The sequence below is a fragment of the Conger conger genome, chromosome 15 (assembly GCF_963514075.1).
Source record: "Conger conger chromosome 15, fConCon1.1, whole genome shotgun sequence".
In the NCBI taxonomy this organism is placed as follows: Eukaryota; Metazoa; Chordata; class Actinopteri; order Anguilliformes; family Congridae; genus Conger; species Conger conger.
In genome coordinates, this window is record NC_083774.1 from 9,339,800 (window position 1) to 9,356,634 (window position 16,835).

Consider the following 16,835-nt stretch of genomic DNA (forward strand, 5'->3'; position numbering starts at 1 on the left):
GCACCGGCCTCCTCCAGGGGCAGGGGCAGGGGGAGGGGGTGGGATGGACCTGGGTGGGGCGCGGGGCAAGGCCAGGGTTTTCTTTAGGGGTGGGAGGGTGTGAGCGGTTTCAAGTGTCGCCTGGCTGACAGGAATCCTGGGGAAACACAAGCTTGGCTGTTATGCGGTCAGCAAAGCTTCGGGCTTAAGGGGGGGTCGCTGCCCAGTAGGAGTCTGGGAGAGTGGGGGGTTTTCTCGTCTCTTCCCTGAACTCTCCGCGCTGACCTCTCTGGGTCTCTGAGACCCTGGCTGCTGAACTGACCTCCTGACGCCGGGGGTCTTCTCTCGAGGGGTTAGAGGTATGGGTTTGGCTTGGTAGGGGGGTGGGACAGTGTGGGTGGGGGGAGGGTCGCTGGAATGGAAGGACTGTCGTACACTATGATGCTATATGAAGAAAAGGGTGAGGTCACCAGCAGCACCAGTGGGGTCCTGGCGGGGTGACCAGGAGGACCCGGGGATCCTGTCTGCTGAAGACCACTTGAAAAGCACTTCCCGGTGCTGTTGCTTTTAAAAAATACGTTTGCAGTGAGAACCTGGGCATTTTCTACCAAGTTAACATCCTGACTTTCACAAGCAATACTCGGACACTTCTGAGGAAAAAATGAAAGCAAGGCATTTGAAAAAAATATTAACTGAAAATTGAAGACCCCAAAACAGCTGCTACCTCTAGTATTATTATGATTATTATTGATATAATTGTTGTTATTATTCAGATGTTATTTTTAGTAACAGATTTTTAATATGTCACATGGGAGGTTTTTCATGCAATCATGTAGCCTTGTGCTATCCTTCATTTTGTTTTTGTATGTACATACTGTATGTGCCATGTTTTAACACCAACTATACACAAGCTACACTAACGCTGTGATGTATTTTGTATCCACACTCGGAAATGTGTATCTTTCTATTTAAATGTATGCTCACCTCCTGAAGCAGTTCTCCCAATAAGCTGTGTTTGAAGACCACTCACTACTAAAATGTAGAGCGATTATTGTGCGGTCGTAGTGGAGCTGACGGTTCCTTCGAGTGGTGAACTGCACTGCAGACGCTTGCAGTTCACAGGAATGTTAGCGAGTATGCACACTCTCAGGTACATTTTGCTTCTCTGTTTTCTAAAACTGTGGTTTTTAAATTAGTAACATTTGATGCAGACTGTGGGCAAGTAGAATTTAGCAATCACGCAAGCTAACGGGTGTCGCTAGCTCTTGGTACAGTTCTACTCAATGTTTGTGTGTGTGTGTGTGCGCGTGTGTGTCTTTGTGTTGGATCAAACACATGCTCTAGTCTGACCAACATGTGTGAATGTGTTCTTTTCGCTGGCTAACCCCAGACAACTCCTAACAAATCCAGAAGAATTGGCCCTTGTCACCTCTTGCTCCTGTATGCTCCTGGTTTTCGTAGAAAGGCCCTGCCTGTCGGTGGCTGATATCAGGAGCGAGCAGTGGGAGAACACAGTCATGCCCAGGGGCATCTATCAGTCCTCAGCTGTCAGCTGTGCTGTCGCCAAGCAACCACGTACTCTGCGGAATCAGATCCTATAATCAGCCAAGAAGACATCCCTGTTTACTGCACGCCACAGTGAATAAAACCCTGCTGTCCTGCTCTACTGGTGCTAAATGATACCAGGGCCAGACTACAGGATCCTCAGTGGCATGTCTTCCCTTTCTCTCTCCTAGGGTACTACCAGTGCCACTTACTTCAGCCTGACTACAGTTTTACTACAACTTTAATGCTGAGGCTGACCTGATTGCCATCCAACAAGTTGGGTGGTTTCGGAGATCCACAGGGGGTGGCATGGGCTCTGAACCCTTCTCACATCATCAAGCCTTTCTGAAAGACATGAGCTTTCTTCCCACACTAAACTCCTAAAAGACTACCCCACTCCCCCACCCTGACCCTACCCCCTATCCCACCCCCGGCAGGGTCATGGCTATGGCCTGTCCCACCATCTTTCACTCCTTCAAATGGTATCTGTTATGGGAAAATGGTCACATTACAGCAGTCCAAGAGATCCTTCATGCATGTGAGCTTAATTTACCCCCAAGATGGACAAACGAGTCAAAATTCCATCTGTTTTTGAAGCGAAGCGGAGACATACAGTCTCCTGAATCCGCGCTTTGGTTCAGCATGAGCGCAACTGCGGTTTCAGATGATTGGCTATACCAAATTGGGGTGGGAATTGGACATGCTCAGCCCCACTTGGGTGCCAAATGAATTCACAGAAATTCTCCATCTGCTAGTTGATTTGTGAGGGACTGGATAGCTGTGTGGAGTGGGACATATGGGGCAATTCTCTGTTCTCACCTCATGATCCATTGCTTGTCCCTGTATGGACCAACCAGCACATGGCTTAATGCAGCCCTGCGTGAGTTCATCTCTATTTGTCAGAAGATTTTATGTGAAGTCAAACAAATCCATCTTCCCTTCATCTTTGCCCAGGCCAGCCTTTCCCATGCAGGTGGGTGAGATGAGGCCCTGTGTGTTGCTTCAATGTTAAAGCCACACACAGAGGTGCATAGTTGGCCTCCCTCTGTCTTACTTGCTCTCCCATCTTTAAAGGGACGCTCCGGTTTCAGGAATAAGCCAAGTCTTGTGTTTCCATGTTCTAATATGTTGTACTGTACCTTGCTACGATGCATAGGAATTTCAGTATTTAAAATAAGAACCTTTTTCTTGTGTATGCCACCACTAAATTATCTTATTTGAAAGGTTCCTATATCTACCTTTTAAAAAAGTAATGTAAATATATTATGGACTGCAGAAATGTTATACAAGTAGAAGGAATAAGCTTATTTATATGGATAAATGGTTGATCAAATGTGCTTCTGCAAAGCTATCAAATATGACTGTCACCATTCCTCTGGAGTGCTGCGTCAGTGTTTCCTGACAGGAAGGAGCAGTCTGGTCTTTCCACGTTTGCTTTCCTTGTGCATATTGTGAATTGGGAATGTCCCACACTTGTTATTTTACCACATCTGAACTAAACTGCATAATCTTTTCCATTCATTATTTTGTATAGTATATATAGATGGTTTTGATTAAATGCTTTATTTATTTAATAGCAGAACTGTGCCAAGACAAACCCTCTTCATTAAACAAGTTTTAACAAGTTCCTTAAAGGTCGTTTGATTTTTTTTTTTAAGCACAACCCTGGAGTTATGACCTTTGCTCTTTGACCCTGAGCTGTGCTTTTACAGCAGCATGCTTATTTGTGTGACATCCTTGTGACTCCTCGTGATGCGAGCATTTGTGGGGTTATTTTGGCTGAAACTTTTTCAGCTCGTTCCCTGTGATTCCCTAAATCACCAATTCTCATTATTCACCATTAATCATATTCTCATTATTTGCCATAGTAAAATCCATAAATCACCATAAATTCGCCATTAATCTCTGGCCTTCGTGTTCAATTTTTGCAATATCTCTGAGCTATCTGCCGTATACGCTTCTGACTGGTATATTCTGAGTTAAATCGACGAGTTTTAAGTAGCAAAAAACAACAACATAATGGAGGTTTAAAAACACGAAATGAAAAAAGGCCTGTGTACATATCCTGTGTTCGCACGTAGCCGCCCCATGGAGCCTGTATGTGCCGTGCAGGAATGCCTGTGTGTGACTGAACTGCACAGAGGAATGCCTCTGCCTGTTGTTTGCGCTGGCGTGAGCCCCGTCCCTGGAGAAACCCTTTCATGGCAATCCTGCGCCACTCCCACCCCCCACCCCCAACCGTCCACCCCCCACCCCCGCCAACCTGGGCCGCCCGCTGGGCCAGGCTCACCGCACCCCCAGGCTGCCCCAACGCAGCCCCAACGCAGCCCCAACGCAGCCCGACAGCCCCAATGCTTATCTTTCAAAGGGACAACAGCAGAGTTTGATTTAAGTTGGCGTCTCTTTGTGGCGCATAGCCTTTCCTTTGTGTGTAGTGTATAAATCTGTGGCTTATTTAAATGAATGGTTTTAGGCTGCACACCCATTTGTTTTTCTATTCAGAAAGTCTATCCTGTTAGCACTTTGCTCAGCTCCCAGAGGTCCGGAGGATCGGTGCAGTCCTTCAGAGCTGAAGCCAGACGCAGGTCCAGCGTGACTCAGGTCTGCAGAACCGAGCTCCAGTGGGGAAACGGCTGGGCCTGGCCATGTGTCCGTCGCTACGGCGATGAGGGGCGTGCCTGAGCGGATGTGTTTGAAGGCGCATTGGTTCGGCGGTACTCCTGGTGTGTGTGTGTGTGTGTGTGTGTGAGTGTGTGGGGGGGCAACAGGAGAGCACATAGCGCTGAGCTCAGGGGTTTGGAATGCTCAGCTGGGAGAGACCTCCACTCATGGTCCTGCATCTGTCACACACATGTGGATCTGCTCGACTACAGCCCCATGCTCTCCGTCAAACCTCATCCCATCCTCACTGTGTGACGTTCTCACAGCCAACCTCATCCCATCCTCACTGTGTGATGTTTTCACAGCCAACCTCAGCCTGTGCCCACCGTGTGATGTTCTCACAGCCAACCTCAGCCCTGTGCTCACTGTGTGATGTTCTCACAGCCAACCTCATCCCATCCTCACTGTGTGATGTTCTCACAGCCAACCTCAGCCTGTGCTCACTGTGATGTTCTCACAGCCAACCTCAGCCTGTGCTCACTGTGATGTTCTCACAGCCAACCTCAGCCTGTGCTCACTGTGATGTTCTCACAGCCAACCTCAGCCTGTGCTCACTGTGATGTTCTCACAGCCAACCTCAGCCTGTGCTCACTGTGTGATGTTCTCACAGTGGGCCTGGAATTCACTTTGTTAGTCCATCATTGAGAAGTTCCCCTTTTCACATTCACACACTCTTTTACACCCCCAAGGAAATGTTAAAGGAATTTATTTGCACTTAGCATGTCCCTGACAGAATGAGAAAATTCCGGGAAGTTGTTTCTGTGTGAGATACAACAAGATATTGGTGACTCGTGAGAGTCAAGGAGTAGTGTGGGAACAAAGGGTTGGGGGGGCGGGGGCATTGTGTCTGTGTGGATTTAATTTGGTAATTGGAAATTCATTTTCATGTGGGCACATTTCCACATTTGTTGTCCATGTGCAATCACGCAGACTGAACGTGGTACCAAACACTATTATGGCCCCACAAGGCTGAAGGGTGGCCCTTTAAATCAGACTTTAAAATAGATTCTTCCATGAGAAAAATGCTTATGCCTGTTCTCATAAGGGGGTATCCAGTTCAGAGGGAACGACTATGACTCATTCAACACAAGGCGCTGTCATACAGCAGGTTGAGTCCCTTGTCAGTGCAGTATTATACCTACAGTGCACAGTACTTTGAAGTAATGAGTGAATTTCTTTTAACTTATAGCTTTGTGCTGAGTCTTTCTTTCTTCAGTTCAGTGAAATGCCAAGAAAAAAAAGTTTTGTAGATAGAATATGTACATAGAACATATTCTTATTCAGAACTTAATTTAATTTTATATGACTCTTGTAAATGACATGTGTAAATCCCTAAATCACAGTTGTTTCTTATTTGCCATTAATCTCTGACCTTCGTGTTCAATTTCTACAATCTCTCGAGTTACATAGTTACAGAGTTGAGCTTTCTGACCAGAACCTTCTTTGATGGAGAATGGGTGAGTTTGTGAGCTCTCCGGAACTGCTATTTAATGACCGGTTCAGTGCAATATAGTTCCTCATATAGTTCCTCTCAAAACGCAATTGGTTGTATTTCTCTGCATAATCCATGTGCATCCTTTTGCTTTTTGAAGTATCAAACAATTTATTATTGATTGTTTATACCCCCCCCTCTCCCTAAACATTACCATGAAAGCCAAATGAACCCCCCCCCACCACCACAAACGCACACACACACAACTAGATGCGGTTTTGTGTTCTTACGGGGGAGTGGGAGAGATTACCCTATTATGTTCTCAGCAGAGGCAGAGAGGCAATGATATTGACTTAAATGTGGGAAAATGAAAAGCAGCCGTATGTTTTCACTTTGTCCTTTGTTTCCAGCAGATAGACGGAGCTCTTTGAAGTGTGGATTGGCACAGTGGGGTGCTAGCTTCTGTAGAGAGGAGATGCTAAATGCTAAAGATGAGAAGGGCAGGAGGTACTCTATGGCTAATAAAGAAGCCAAGAGGGAAGAAAGCACATCCAATGATAATGTACATCTGTTCCGGGGTATTTATACGCTTTGAAAAATGTTTTATGTGCAGATAAGTGGGTCCGTTTTCTTACAGTATTTCAGAACTTCAAAGCAGATTCATTGGATAATGCAAATGATTGGAATATGCCAATGTCTTCCGACAAAGGGAAAGGATGAAGGGAAAAGAACTGAGGATAATTGGTGTGACTGTCCTTTTTTTGTCAAAAGGAGGGTAAAAATAACAATTCAGTGGTTATCTCGTTTATTGAATAAAAATTGACAAAGTGCGAGAGACCACAACTACCTTTCCCGTGGTCATGAGTTGTGAAACATGATGTTCACAGTTGATATTTGTGTCAAGCTCATTCATTATTGAACACAATTAAATAGATTAAAAAGTCTTGTCCAAAAAACAATGACAAAACTGCAACTGTTGGTGTTGGCTCTCTCCACTCGATCCCATCACTTAAAAGCATACTTGGATTCGAAAAAGTTTTATTTATAATGGGATAACAGACAATGAATGGCACAGAAACTCCATCCAACAGCCACTTTATATGAATATATAGAGTCAGAGGTTTACTTGGCCAGATCATTCAGAATTCAGAAAAACATTGACATACCTGGTTTGTGCCAATGTACTTGACCAAAGTTTATAGAGACCCCATTTGGTTGAGATTTTACAAGGGTTAATTTTGCACCAGTGTTTAAATTATTTCATGCTAGATCTGCCTTTTACTAATCAAACTGCAGAGCAAATGAAAACATTTTATAGAGGATGAATCTGATAGCTAATGAACTCTGGTGAATTATTTAGTCTCGGGATGTTAGATACAAGTGCTTGAGGGCTGAGAACCTGTAGACTTTAAAACGTATTAAATTGGAAATTGCCCATCATTTTATGAAGCTATTTAAGAGTAAAATCCTCCCATTCAAAAATACAAAGATCAAAGCGCCCTAGTGTATATACTGCATATGCCCCTTTATTGTGCTGTAAAGAAAAAAGAAAAACACATCCCATCATTTGTGACACAAACCAGAGATACTAAAAGCACAGAAATCATGCTAGATTACACATTATTACATTCTGTACAGAGAGAGAGTGAGAGAGATGTAGACTAGAGAAAGAGAGAGAGGGAGAGAGAGAGAGAAATTCAACAAGAACACAAGTGCACAAGTTAAACCAGGATGATTTCTTTCTTTTTTTAAATGCATCTAAATGTTTTGTCTCAAAACTATGGTGAAGCACCGAGGCTGTCGATTATGGAAAGAGCAAAAAGTAAAGGAAACCATCTCAAGTGTCCTTGCTTTAAATAAGTTTTTAATTAAACTTTCATGATGAACAAAAGGCAGGGTCACTTTTGATATGATAATGTGCGATAAAATGAAAGAGGGAGGTTGAAGCTGACGGAGGGGCTTTCATCGCGAGGGTGGAGATGCTGACTGACGACCACACGGGCAACCTCTGGCACAAAATGGCCTCCCCGGCAGACTGGTGACGTATTTCCTGGAAATATATATATTTTTTAAAAGGGAAGGAAGAAAAGAAAGACTGAAAGAATATTGACAATGCTGCACAGGCTGATGGGAGAAGTGCGCGAGAGAGGAACACAACATTTTTCAAAGAGGGGATGGAGGGGGAGAAGTGGGGATGCGAAAGTTCCATTGGTTTAAGTAAATCATTGAATTCTCTCTTTTTGTAACATCAAAGGCATCTCTTCCTCTTTGATGTCGCAGCATGCTGTTTAAGGTACAGCATGAATGGAGAGATGTCAAGCTGCAAGGTGCCTGTGTAGTTTATGTTGAGTACTGGAGAGAAGCAGAGATGAAAGGAGAAGCCCGGGTTTGTTAATGAATATCCAACAAATAGGCCCATATCTAATAGCACGCACTCAGCAAAAGAAGATTCACTAACCTTGTATGCCACACCCAAGGTCACGAAAGTTCTGCAGATGATCTTTTTTATTTTTCTAAATAAGATACAACTTATATTATGTTCTTGTAACCTCTTAGATCTTCGCGTTTATGTTCTTGTCAATTAAAATTTGAAGCATACTCATGCATGCTGTTTTGGGCCATTAGCTTTTGAGAAAGATTCTATCCAATAATGAAGGCCAAACTGTAACTTTCACACAATCATTTTATTTGGAGACAGGTTAATAAACAGATAGTGAAGTTAACTTTGGCTGCAATATTCAGACATAGAGGCTGGTCAACTGCAATTTAAATTGCTGGCTGGATATGATCAGATGTTTGGCTGGAGTCAAACTGTCCTCTTGTAGGAGAAATTTCTGATGAATATCATATTTACTCCCACGTATCAAACATCATTATGGCAGTGGAAAGCAGGAAGGGTCCAGATGTTTTTGAAGTTGTTTTTTTTTTTGTAGTTGTTTTTCAGACGCTTGTGAAAGAGGAAAAGCGGGGAGGGAGAGGGAAAGATCAGTCGCCGCGACAACAATGAGAAAAGGGACGCCACTCCGCTCTGTGTGTAACGGCGTCCCCCTTTCGCGGCGTGGTAATGATCCTTTCCCACTTTTATCCGGAGTTAAATAACATATGGCTGGGCCTGATTGTAGCCCCCCTCCTGGCATTAATCACTGTCCCTGCGACCGGGTCTCTAACGAGGGTGGCGGTGGGCTGCGCTGATACGGGGGGGATACAGGGGGGGGGGACGCCGGGAGATAGCGGACTTAAGAGGGATGCGCCGCGGTGGGGGCCGGGCTTTGAGATGCATATGTCCCAGAATGAGCCTCTGATTGGGCTTTGCGTCCAGCATGGGGCTCCGGTTTGTAGTCTCCCTCTGATGTTGCAGTCAGGAGTGCGGCAGGGCGTCGCCGGAGCGCTCTCTGCCTCCTCTGCTCCGCGAAGGACACCAGGTGAAGGACGCGAGGCGTCGACGATTATCCGCTTTTCTCCGTGCGACCCGAAACGCGCGTTTGTAGGCTGATGTCGCCGATGATGCTTGACCCCCTCGATGAGCCGTTAACCTTCCTGTGACATGCGTCAGGGCTCTTTTTGTAATTAAGTTCAATGACGAGGCTGACTGGGTGTAGCGCTGGATCTGAAGTGAAGATCATTTTACGCATGTACAGCACTGCAGTGTGATAGAGATCTGTCGTGAGCCTGAGCTATTACTAACATGTTAAAATGTAGGACACCTGGGCAGAAGTAATGGACTTAAATACAAAATTGTACGGTATATTTGGGTAATAATCTGCTTAAAGTCCCCTCGTGTGCGTCATCCAATCTTACAAAATCAGATGAACGTTTTGTCATTTGCTGACTAAACCTATTAGTCATTGTGAATGACACTTTCATAAACATGACCATGTCATTACTGGTGCCATTACAAGCACCTATTTATTCTGTGATAGTACAGCCAATCCGTCAAGCATCGCAGTGCATTAAGCAGGCAGGCCTTTGAACACAGAAAGCCAAAAGGGCTTCCAGCAACTGAAAACACATGAGTAAGAGCCGGCCCTGCTTTGGGATCACCTGTTTCTGCTCTCTGAGGGCCATAACTCACCCTGCCCCAAACACACACACACACACACACACACACACATTCCCACTGAATACATGCACACAATGGACCTGGCCTTCCGATTAAGGCCATTAGATGTGCTGAGCATTTTTTGACTGGAAAACACACATGGTTGAAATGGCTGTCTGGGACTGGATTATTTACTGCCCGGCTGCTGTGTTAGGGCTGCTCCAGGGGCTAAAATGGGTCCATATGCAGCAGGACTTCACTTCAATGTCAAATAAACCAACACTGTGATGAACGTTTACTCCATTCTGTGCGTTAGCCAGGCTTCAGCCATCGATGCGTTAGAAGGGGGGAGGCCTGTAGTGTAGTGCTTAAGGTACGTGACTGGGACCCGCGAGGTCGGTGGTTTGATCCCCAATAAGACCCACACAGCTGTTGAGCCCTTTAAAAAGGCCCTTAACCCTGCATTGCTCCAGGGGAGGATTGTCTCCTGCTTAGTCTAATCAATGGTAAGTAACCGTCAGCCAAATGTAATGTAATGTAATGAGGAAAAAAATGCACATCCTCTCTCTCTCCTCTCCATTTTCCACAAATGGTTTACTGAGACATATGCAGTACACTCCTACAATAAATATAAAGATCATTTAAAAAAGATGAGATCCTAAAGCGACCCCACCCCACCCATCTCTCTCTCGCTCGCTCTCTCTCTCTCTCTCTCTCTCTCTCTCTCTCTCTCTCTCTCTCTCTTCCACAGGGATGATGTTTTTGAAGACTGTGGATGGGAAACTGTGCGCCCATCTGGACTGGCTAAAATCAAAGAGCTCTCCCTCCTCGCCTTCTCTCTTCACCCCCTCCTCTGTGAGGGATCATGGCTGACACAGACAGGAACCACAGCAGGGTGGAAAGGGTACCTATTCTCCCTGGCCCATACCTGGATCAACAAATGCCCTGGCAGAATCACCTGGCTTGTGCCACGCCAGGCAGCGTTGATATATTACACATATCCTCACCGCAACAACACAACTTCACAGCAAGCCTGACACTTTATCAAACTCTGCTCCAGAGAGAACAAGGAGTGTGTGTCTCCTGTACTCAACTGCTGTTCCACCAGAATATCTTGACTATTCTATTGATTGATGTTGACATATAGCGTGTAAGAAAATGTCAAACAGGGATAGTAATTTAGGCATACCACAGCAGCTGATGATATCAAACATCATCAGACCAGTTTCAAAAAATCCATCAAAAGAATCCATCAAAATCTCCAGTTTTAAATTTTTTGAAAGCTTTCCTGCTGGGGCTTAAAGCACTGATGAGCCTTGCAACAACATAAAGCTATGAGAGGATCTGGAGAGCTGGCTTGCATTTGTAGTAATGGGCGACAATAAAGGCGCTATATAAAGGCCAACCATTTAACCATTTAATGGAATTGTACAAGTTTCAGCTGCTGGAAATGGCAAAAACAAAGATGTATTCAAACTCTCGGTTTTAACTTGAAGCTCATTTTCAGTCGTCTGACAGTCGGAGGGTTGCTGGTCCGATCCCGCCCTGGGTGTGTCGAAGAGTCCCTGTGCAAGACACCTAACCCCCAATTGCTTCTGATGAGCTGGTTGATACCTTACATGGCAGCCAATCGTCATTGGTGTGTGACTGTGTGTGTGTGAATGGGTGAATGAGCAACATCAGTTGTACAGTGCTTTGAATAAAGGCGCTATAAAAATGCAGACCATTTACCATTTAATTGAGCAGTTGTAATCACGCAATGGAACGTTGTCAGGAAGGAAGGTGAACACAGAAGAATTCATTAAAAATCCAATAACAGTTCATTACAGAAAGGTAACTCAGTAAGAGTGGTTGTCTAGCAGTCAGAGAGTTGCTGGTTCGATCCATGTATCCCTGAGATATCCCTCCTCCCATACGGCAAAGAATCTTGGGGTGACTCTTGATAACAGCCTCACCCTGGCTCCACAAGTATCCTCCACTGCCAGAACATGCAGGTTCTTCCTCTACATGTAAGGGGACTGCCCCACCTCACATCCAATCCTTAATCACTCCCTACTCCCCAGCTAGACCACTCCGGTCTGCCAGCTCTGGTCGTCTTATGGTTCCCTCACTTTGAGCACCTGGCGGTCGAGCTGCACGTTCATGCCTGTTTTCCGTTCTGGTTTCTCAGTGGTGGAATGACTTGCCTACCGCTGTCAGGACAGCAGAATCCCTCCCCCTATTTCGTCGCAGATTAAAAACACACCTTTTCAAACTGTACCTTAGTCCTACCTCCTGATTCCCGACCCCTCCTTTCCGAAATCCCTATCCCTCTTGTCTAACCCCCAAAAAATTTTAATTACACTTTACTAGTTATGGATGTGTTGCTTTAACTTTAACTCGTTTTGGATTAAAAGCGTCTGCCAAATGACTAAAATGTAGATACATTAACCCCCCAATTGCTCCCAATGAGTTGATTGGTGCCTTGCATGGCAACCTTTCACCATTGGTGTATGAGTGTTTGCTTATAGGTGAATGAGAGGCATTCATTGTAAAGCGCCTTGGATAAAAGCGCTTTATAAATGCAGTCCATTGCCAGATACCAGTTGATTGGCATCTCTGAATTTTGCCCTGAACCCCATCCAGGCATTGTTTCCACCTTGCACAATGCCCCATCTGGGTCAGCACAGTCTGTCTGTTATCCTATAAGCCATGTGAGATTAATGAATGAACGCTGGCTGGTACATTTTGCATTAAAACTTGATATTAAAAACTTGGCCCAAAAAAGCTGATGTTGAAAACTTGCAATACTAATTAATTAAGTTTGCATTAAAAGATAAGTATAGAGTCTTTAGGTCCAACTGTCTTTTTTTGCATATCTTTGCAGAACGTGTGGTCTGGGGGAAAAAAGGAGAAGATTTTGAAGATGGCAAACTTCAAACAGTTCATGCCTTAGACCCAGTCACTGGCATGCCGTGAGATGTTATCAAACAGAAGCTTTGGGATCAATCACATGTCCCAAGAAGCCATGCAGTGCCACAATCAGATCATCAAAATGCAGTAGACTACTCATCACACATACCTGGCCCTGTGATTCCGTTTGTATAATCTTTAACTCCTTATTTTAAGAAAGACTAAAATGTCATGGGGCATTTCATTTTTTGAATTTATTTTTGTATTTTGTAGTTAATACTTTCAGATGTCCATACCATTATTTTTTGCCTTTTTCCCTTTTCACTAAACTGTGGGATACCCAATTTCCCAATTCACATGGTCCATTCTAAACATGTAATTGAACTGAATGAGAAAGACATGCATAGCAGATAGCGTTCAAATAAATACTCAGTGAGCAATTTATTAGGTAGACCTGTACATTAAGCTTATTAATGAAATATTTAAAAAGCCAAACATGTGGCAGCAACTAAATGCATAAAAGCTTGCAGATGTGGTCAAGAGATTCAGCTGCTGTATAGACCAAATGTCAGAATGGGGAATAAATGTGATATAAGTCACTGTGGAATGATTGTATTGTGTCAGACAGGGTGTTTTGAGTAATTCGGAAATGGCTGATTTTCATGAACAACAGTCTCTAGAGTTTGCAGAATGGTGCGAAAAACTGAAAAGATTCAGTGAGCAGCAGTTTTGCAGGCAAGAATGCATTGTTAACAAGATAGGTCAGAGGTGGAGGTGACAGGAAGGTGACAGTAATGTAAATAACCACAAATTACAACAGTGGTATGCAGATCTCTGAACACACAACCCGCCAAACCTCTAAGTGAACCGGCTACAGCAGCAGAAGACCAATAAGTTAAATATTCCCACATATTTCAATTATCTGTGAATATGCTAGCTGGCAGCAGACCTACATTAAGCATATACTGTAAACACACACCTAATTTCTATTATTTTACTTTCTGTCATTACTCACAGTCTCTTCACCGAAATGAAATAGATTAAGTTTTGGAAGTTTTCTTTTTCCAAGTATTGAGCCGTTTAATAAAATATATACAATGGCCTCCTCAAGTGGTGACTCCACAGCATTGCACCCTGCTCTTCACCAGCGGTGGCTCTGCTGCAGTGTTCTGTCACTTGGCACTCCCAAAGGTGGACAACATGAATTGGAAAAAAAAGTTTCATAGTAACATGCACAAAATGAGCCCACCTCAAAGTTCTCTTTGTGGAATTGATCCATGCTGTGGAACCCAGTTATGCTTGAATATGGGTTTCATGCCTTCTCAAAACAAGCTTCCGCTATGTTGCTATGTTGCTTCCACGATGTTGCTTTATGAAGGAGATGTTTTTCAATTCAGTAACAAAAACGGTGTAGACCAAATTATGGGGCTTTCATTTTTTGAAGAATATTGGAAACGAATGATTTTTTATTATTTATACATCATATTAATGTAATGGTACTGCAGTGCAGAATTAGCTCAGAATTACACTGAGTGTTGACGCGTCAGGCAGCACACAGTGTTCAGCGTGTCTGGCCTGCGTTCAGGTGAACTCCTGCACCACCAGCTCTTTGAGGGACAGCAGGGACACCGGGCCCCTCTGGGCGTCTTTCACCCGGCACAGCTCCTCCTGCAGGACGGCCACGGGGTGGCCCAGCTGGAAGCCCAGGTCCACCATCAGCGCCAGCAGGGGGCAGCGGTACTTCCTCAGCCCGTAGCGCCGCACCAGGGGCAGGGCCTGCTGGCCCGTGGAGAAGGCGCTGGCGGGGTCGTCCAGGTCCCGCTGGCACACCATCACGGCACACAGGGTGGGCACCATCAGCGCAGGCCAGTGCTGGGCCAGCTTCTCCTGCAAGTCCAGCGCCGGGAGCAGCAGCCCCAGGGCCCAGCTGTATTGTCCTCCACACAGGCAACCGTGGGCCTTCTTCAGCTCCTGCTTGGTGAAGAAGTCCTGGAACGGGGTGGACTGGCGAACGGCACGGATGGCGTACAGCTGGGCCAGGTAGTCCTTGAAGGCCACGCAACGCTCGGCGATGTGCTCCTCCGCAAAGTTCCCCGTCATCCTCTTCCTGGGCAGCGTCACCTCCTCCAGCTCCTCGCTGAAGTCCTCCAGCAGTTGCAGGTGGAGGCGCTCAAAGTCACTGTAGCGCCTTTCCGTGGACACGCGCTTGGAGTCGTAGCTGCCCGACTTGATCACGACAATCTGATAGACCTACACAAGTAAAGGAGCCGTGAGTTGGGTAGCCTGTGGGAGTTACTGACCTGAAGCACTACCTCAGGTTAATCAACAAGCTAGTATACCCATCGTATACACTGAGCATTAGACAGTCTTAATCTTGATGCCTTGACATTGTAAAAGTTCATCAATGTGACTTCAAACTTGAAATTATCATATCATATGACAGCATTGTCTGGGCTATGGAGAGCCCAATGTGGTGGTTTCTCATGTTACTCACCACGTATTTGGACAGAGCATGCTCCACAGTGCGGGTGGAGTGTATCTCAAAGAGCAGTTTGACAGGCTTCATCTCGGACTTCACTTCCTGCCAGTACTTCTGTAGCTCTTTGGTGGTCATTGCAGAACTAGGGCTAATGCTCAGGCCTATAGCAATTACAGACAAGAACACAGTGGGCTTATGCACACAAGACTCACAGATATGCACTTACTCAGCCAGCTGCTATATACAGTAACGGTGTGGCTCCTAGACTGACCATTGGTAGCAATGTCCTTCTGGTCCTGTCGATGGGAGTGAGAGACTTCAGGAATCAGGTATCTTGTCGAGGTGTTGGATGGTAGTTGTGCTCGGTCAGCATTACTCTGAAACATCTCTCCAGGGCTAAGTGGATTCCTTACCACTGGTGCATTATGGGCCATTCTTCTTGAAATGTAAACAGGTAGCACATAAAATGGTATAGATATAAATGAATAAATCAGACACACAGGAAATACAAGTACAAAACAAATGTGCAAATTAATGTAATCATGGTGAACTTTGTTTTACACTTTTCTTTAAAGAAAACAAATTGTACAATAATTTATTTCAGATCAGTCACCTCTTATGTTCTGCATTTCCTCTTATCACATTGCTAGGCAACTGAACTACAGATTGAGAAATGCAGAAAAGGAGAAAACGGGAAGTTACCGATATCACGGCCAAGGCAGGCACAACTTTCTATGATAGTGTTGATGTCTAAAACAAAGACTTTAATGAGGTGAGACCACCATCACTGCCCTTAAACATAGCCTGTTCTGAGTCCCTCCCCAGGTCTCAGATTGCATGTAACCAGATCAACCAGCTCATTTGGCAAGGTAAATTGGGTGCTTACCTCTGACGCTGTGTGTAGAATATTCCTGCCGAAAAGTCAGGTTATTAGGCCACTTCCCTGTCTGCCGTTTCACAGTTAAATTCACAGGCCAAGAAGTTCACTTCGTGCCTCTGCTTCTCCAGTCCTTCACATTTATATGAAAAACAATATGATCGGTGGCTAGATGTGCCAGACAGAGGAGAAGAAGAGACGGGAGATTGCTTACATCAGCAGGGAAGTTGCTACGCTATCTATGAGCTCTGCATTGCGATTGGCTGCCTGTGGGAGGGGACAAAGGTTTACACAGGAGGAAGTGAAACCATTTCAGTTCAGAACATTTCATCAGTGATCAGTGAAATAATTTTTTCCCCTCTAAAATATCTTGACTTGCAGTAGCCATATCACACTAGGTCTAAAATTGTCTGATTTCTGTAAGTCAGTAAATAGATATTATAAGGCTATCTTATGGGTTTGGACCCTCCATTTTGTCGTGTCAACATATGTATAGCATGGGTGTCATAGACAGGCGACTAATACATCCTTTCTTTTTACACGTGCTGGCTCCTCAATCTGTTGTGTTGTACAGACTTGTGGGCAATGGTGTGGGCAGCTGTTCAGCAGGTACTTTTTATTAGAAACATATTAGATTGACTTTGTCTCCAATCACTGATGCTGTACTCGTGATTGTATTGTTGCTCCTCAGGGGTTTGCAGATGGAAGATTTGGAGCCACGTCAGAGGGTATGTTGTTAATGCGTGGGTTATTTCAATCAACTGAATGTAGAAATTCAATCTGCAACCAAAAAGCAAATTGCATGCTTTATTCAGATAGGCATGCTTTGTTTTTGATACATGATCTTCAGTAGCATAAACAACACTACTTCCTCAAGTGTCAAAAGGCTGCCCAAAGGTGTGTCTGGATATTTACTGCCCTGTAGATTTTC

At 44.8% G+C, this 16,835-nt stretch overlaps 1 protein-coding gene across 2 annotated transcripts; it reads right to left on the reverse strand.

Annotated features, from left to right (window-relative positions):
- Positions 1–12,787: 12,787 nt before the first annotated feature.
- Positions 12,788–16,144, reverse strand: snx20 (sorting nexin 20). 2 transcript variants are annotated; one of them, XM_061222299.1, is made up of 4 exons: positions 15,914–16,144; positions 15,299–15,462; positions 15,043–15,188; positions 12,788–14,798 (listed from the first exon to the last, which is right to left on the reverse strand). In XM_061222299.1, exons 2-4 carry the CDS (start codon positions 15,459–15,461, stop codon positions 14,130–14,132), a joined length of 978 nt encoding a protein of 325 aa, XP_061078283.1. In that variant the 5' UTR covers position 15,462; positions 15,914–16,144; the 3' UTR covers positions 12,788–14,129. The 2 variants fall into 2 exon arrangements, with proteins under 2 accessions (XP_061078283.1, XP_061078282.1); XM_061222298.1 differs by having other exon boundaries at positions 15,299–15,465.
- Positions 16,145–16,835: the final 691 nt, after the last annotated feature.

Bases quoted from the DNA above. Each gene is read 5' to 3' on its own strand.
- snx20 (XM_061222299.1), bottom strand. From the start codon at position 15,461: ATGGCCCATAATGCACCAGTGGTAAGGAATCCACTTAGCCCTGGAGAG. The intron at 15,189-15,298 runs GTCAGTCTAGGA...TAATTGCTATAG, and splicing joins GAAGGACATTGCTACCAATG to GCCTGAGCATTAGCCCTAGT. The intron at 14,799-15,042 runs GTGAGTAACATG...TTACTTGTGTAG, and splicing joins ATGCTCTGTCCAAATACGTG to GTCTATCAGATTGTCGTGAT.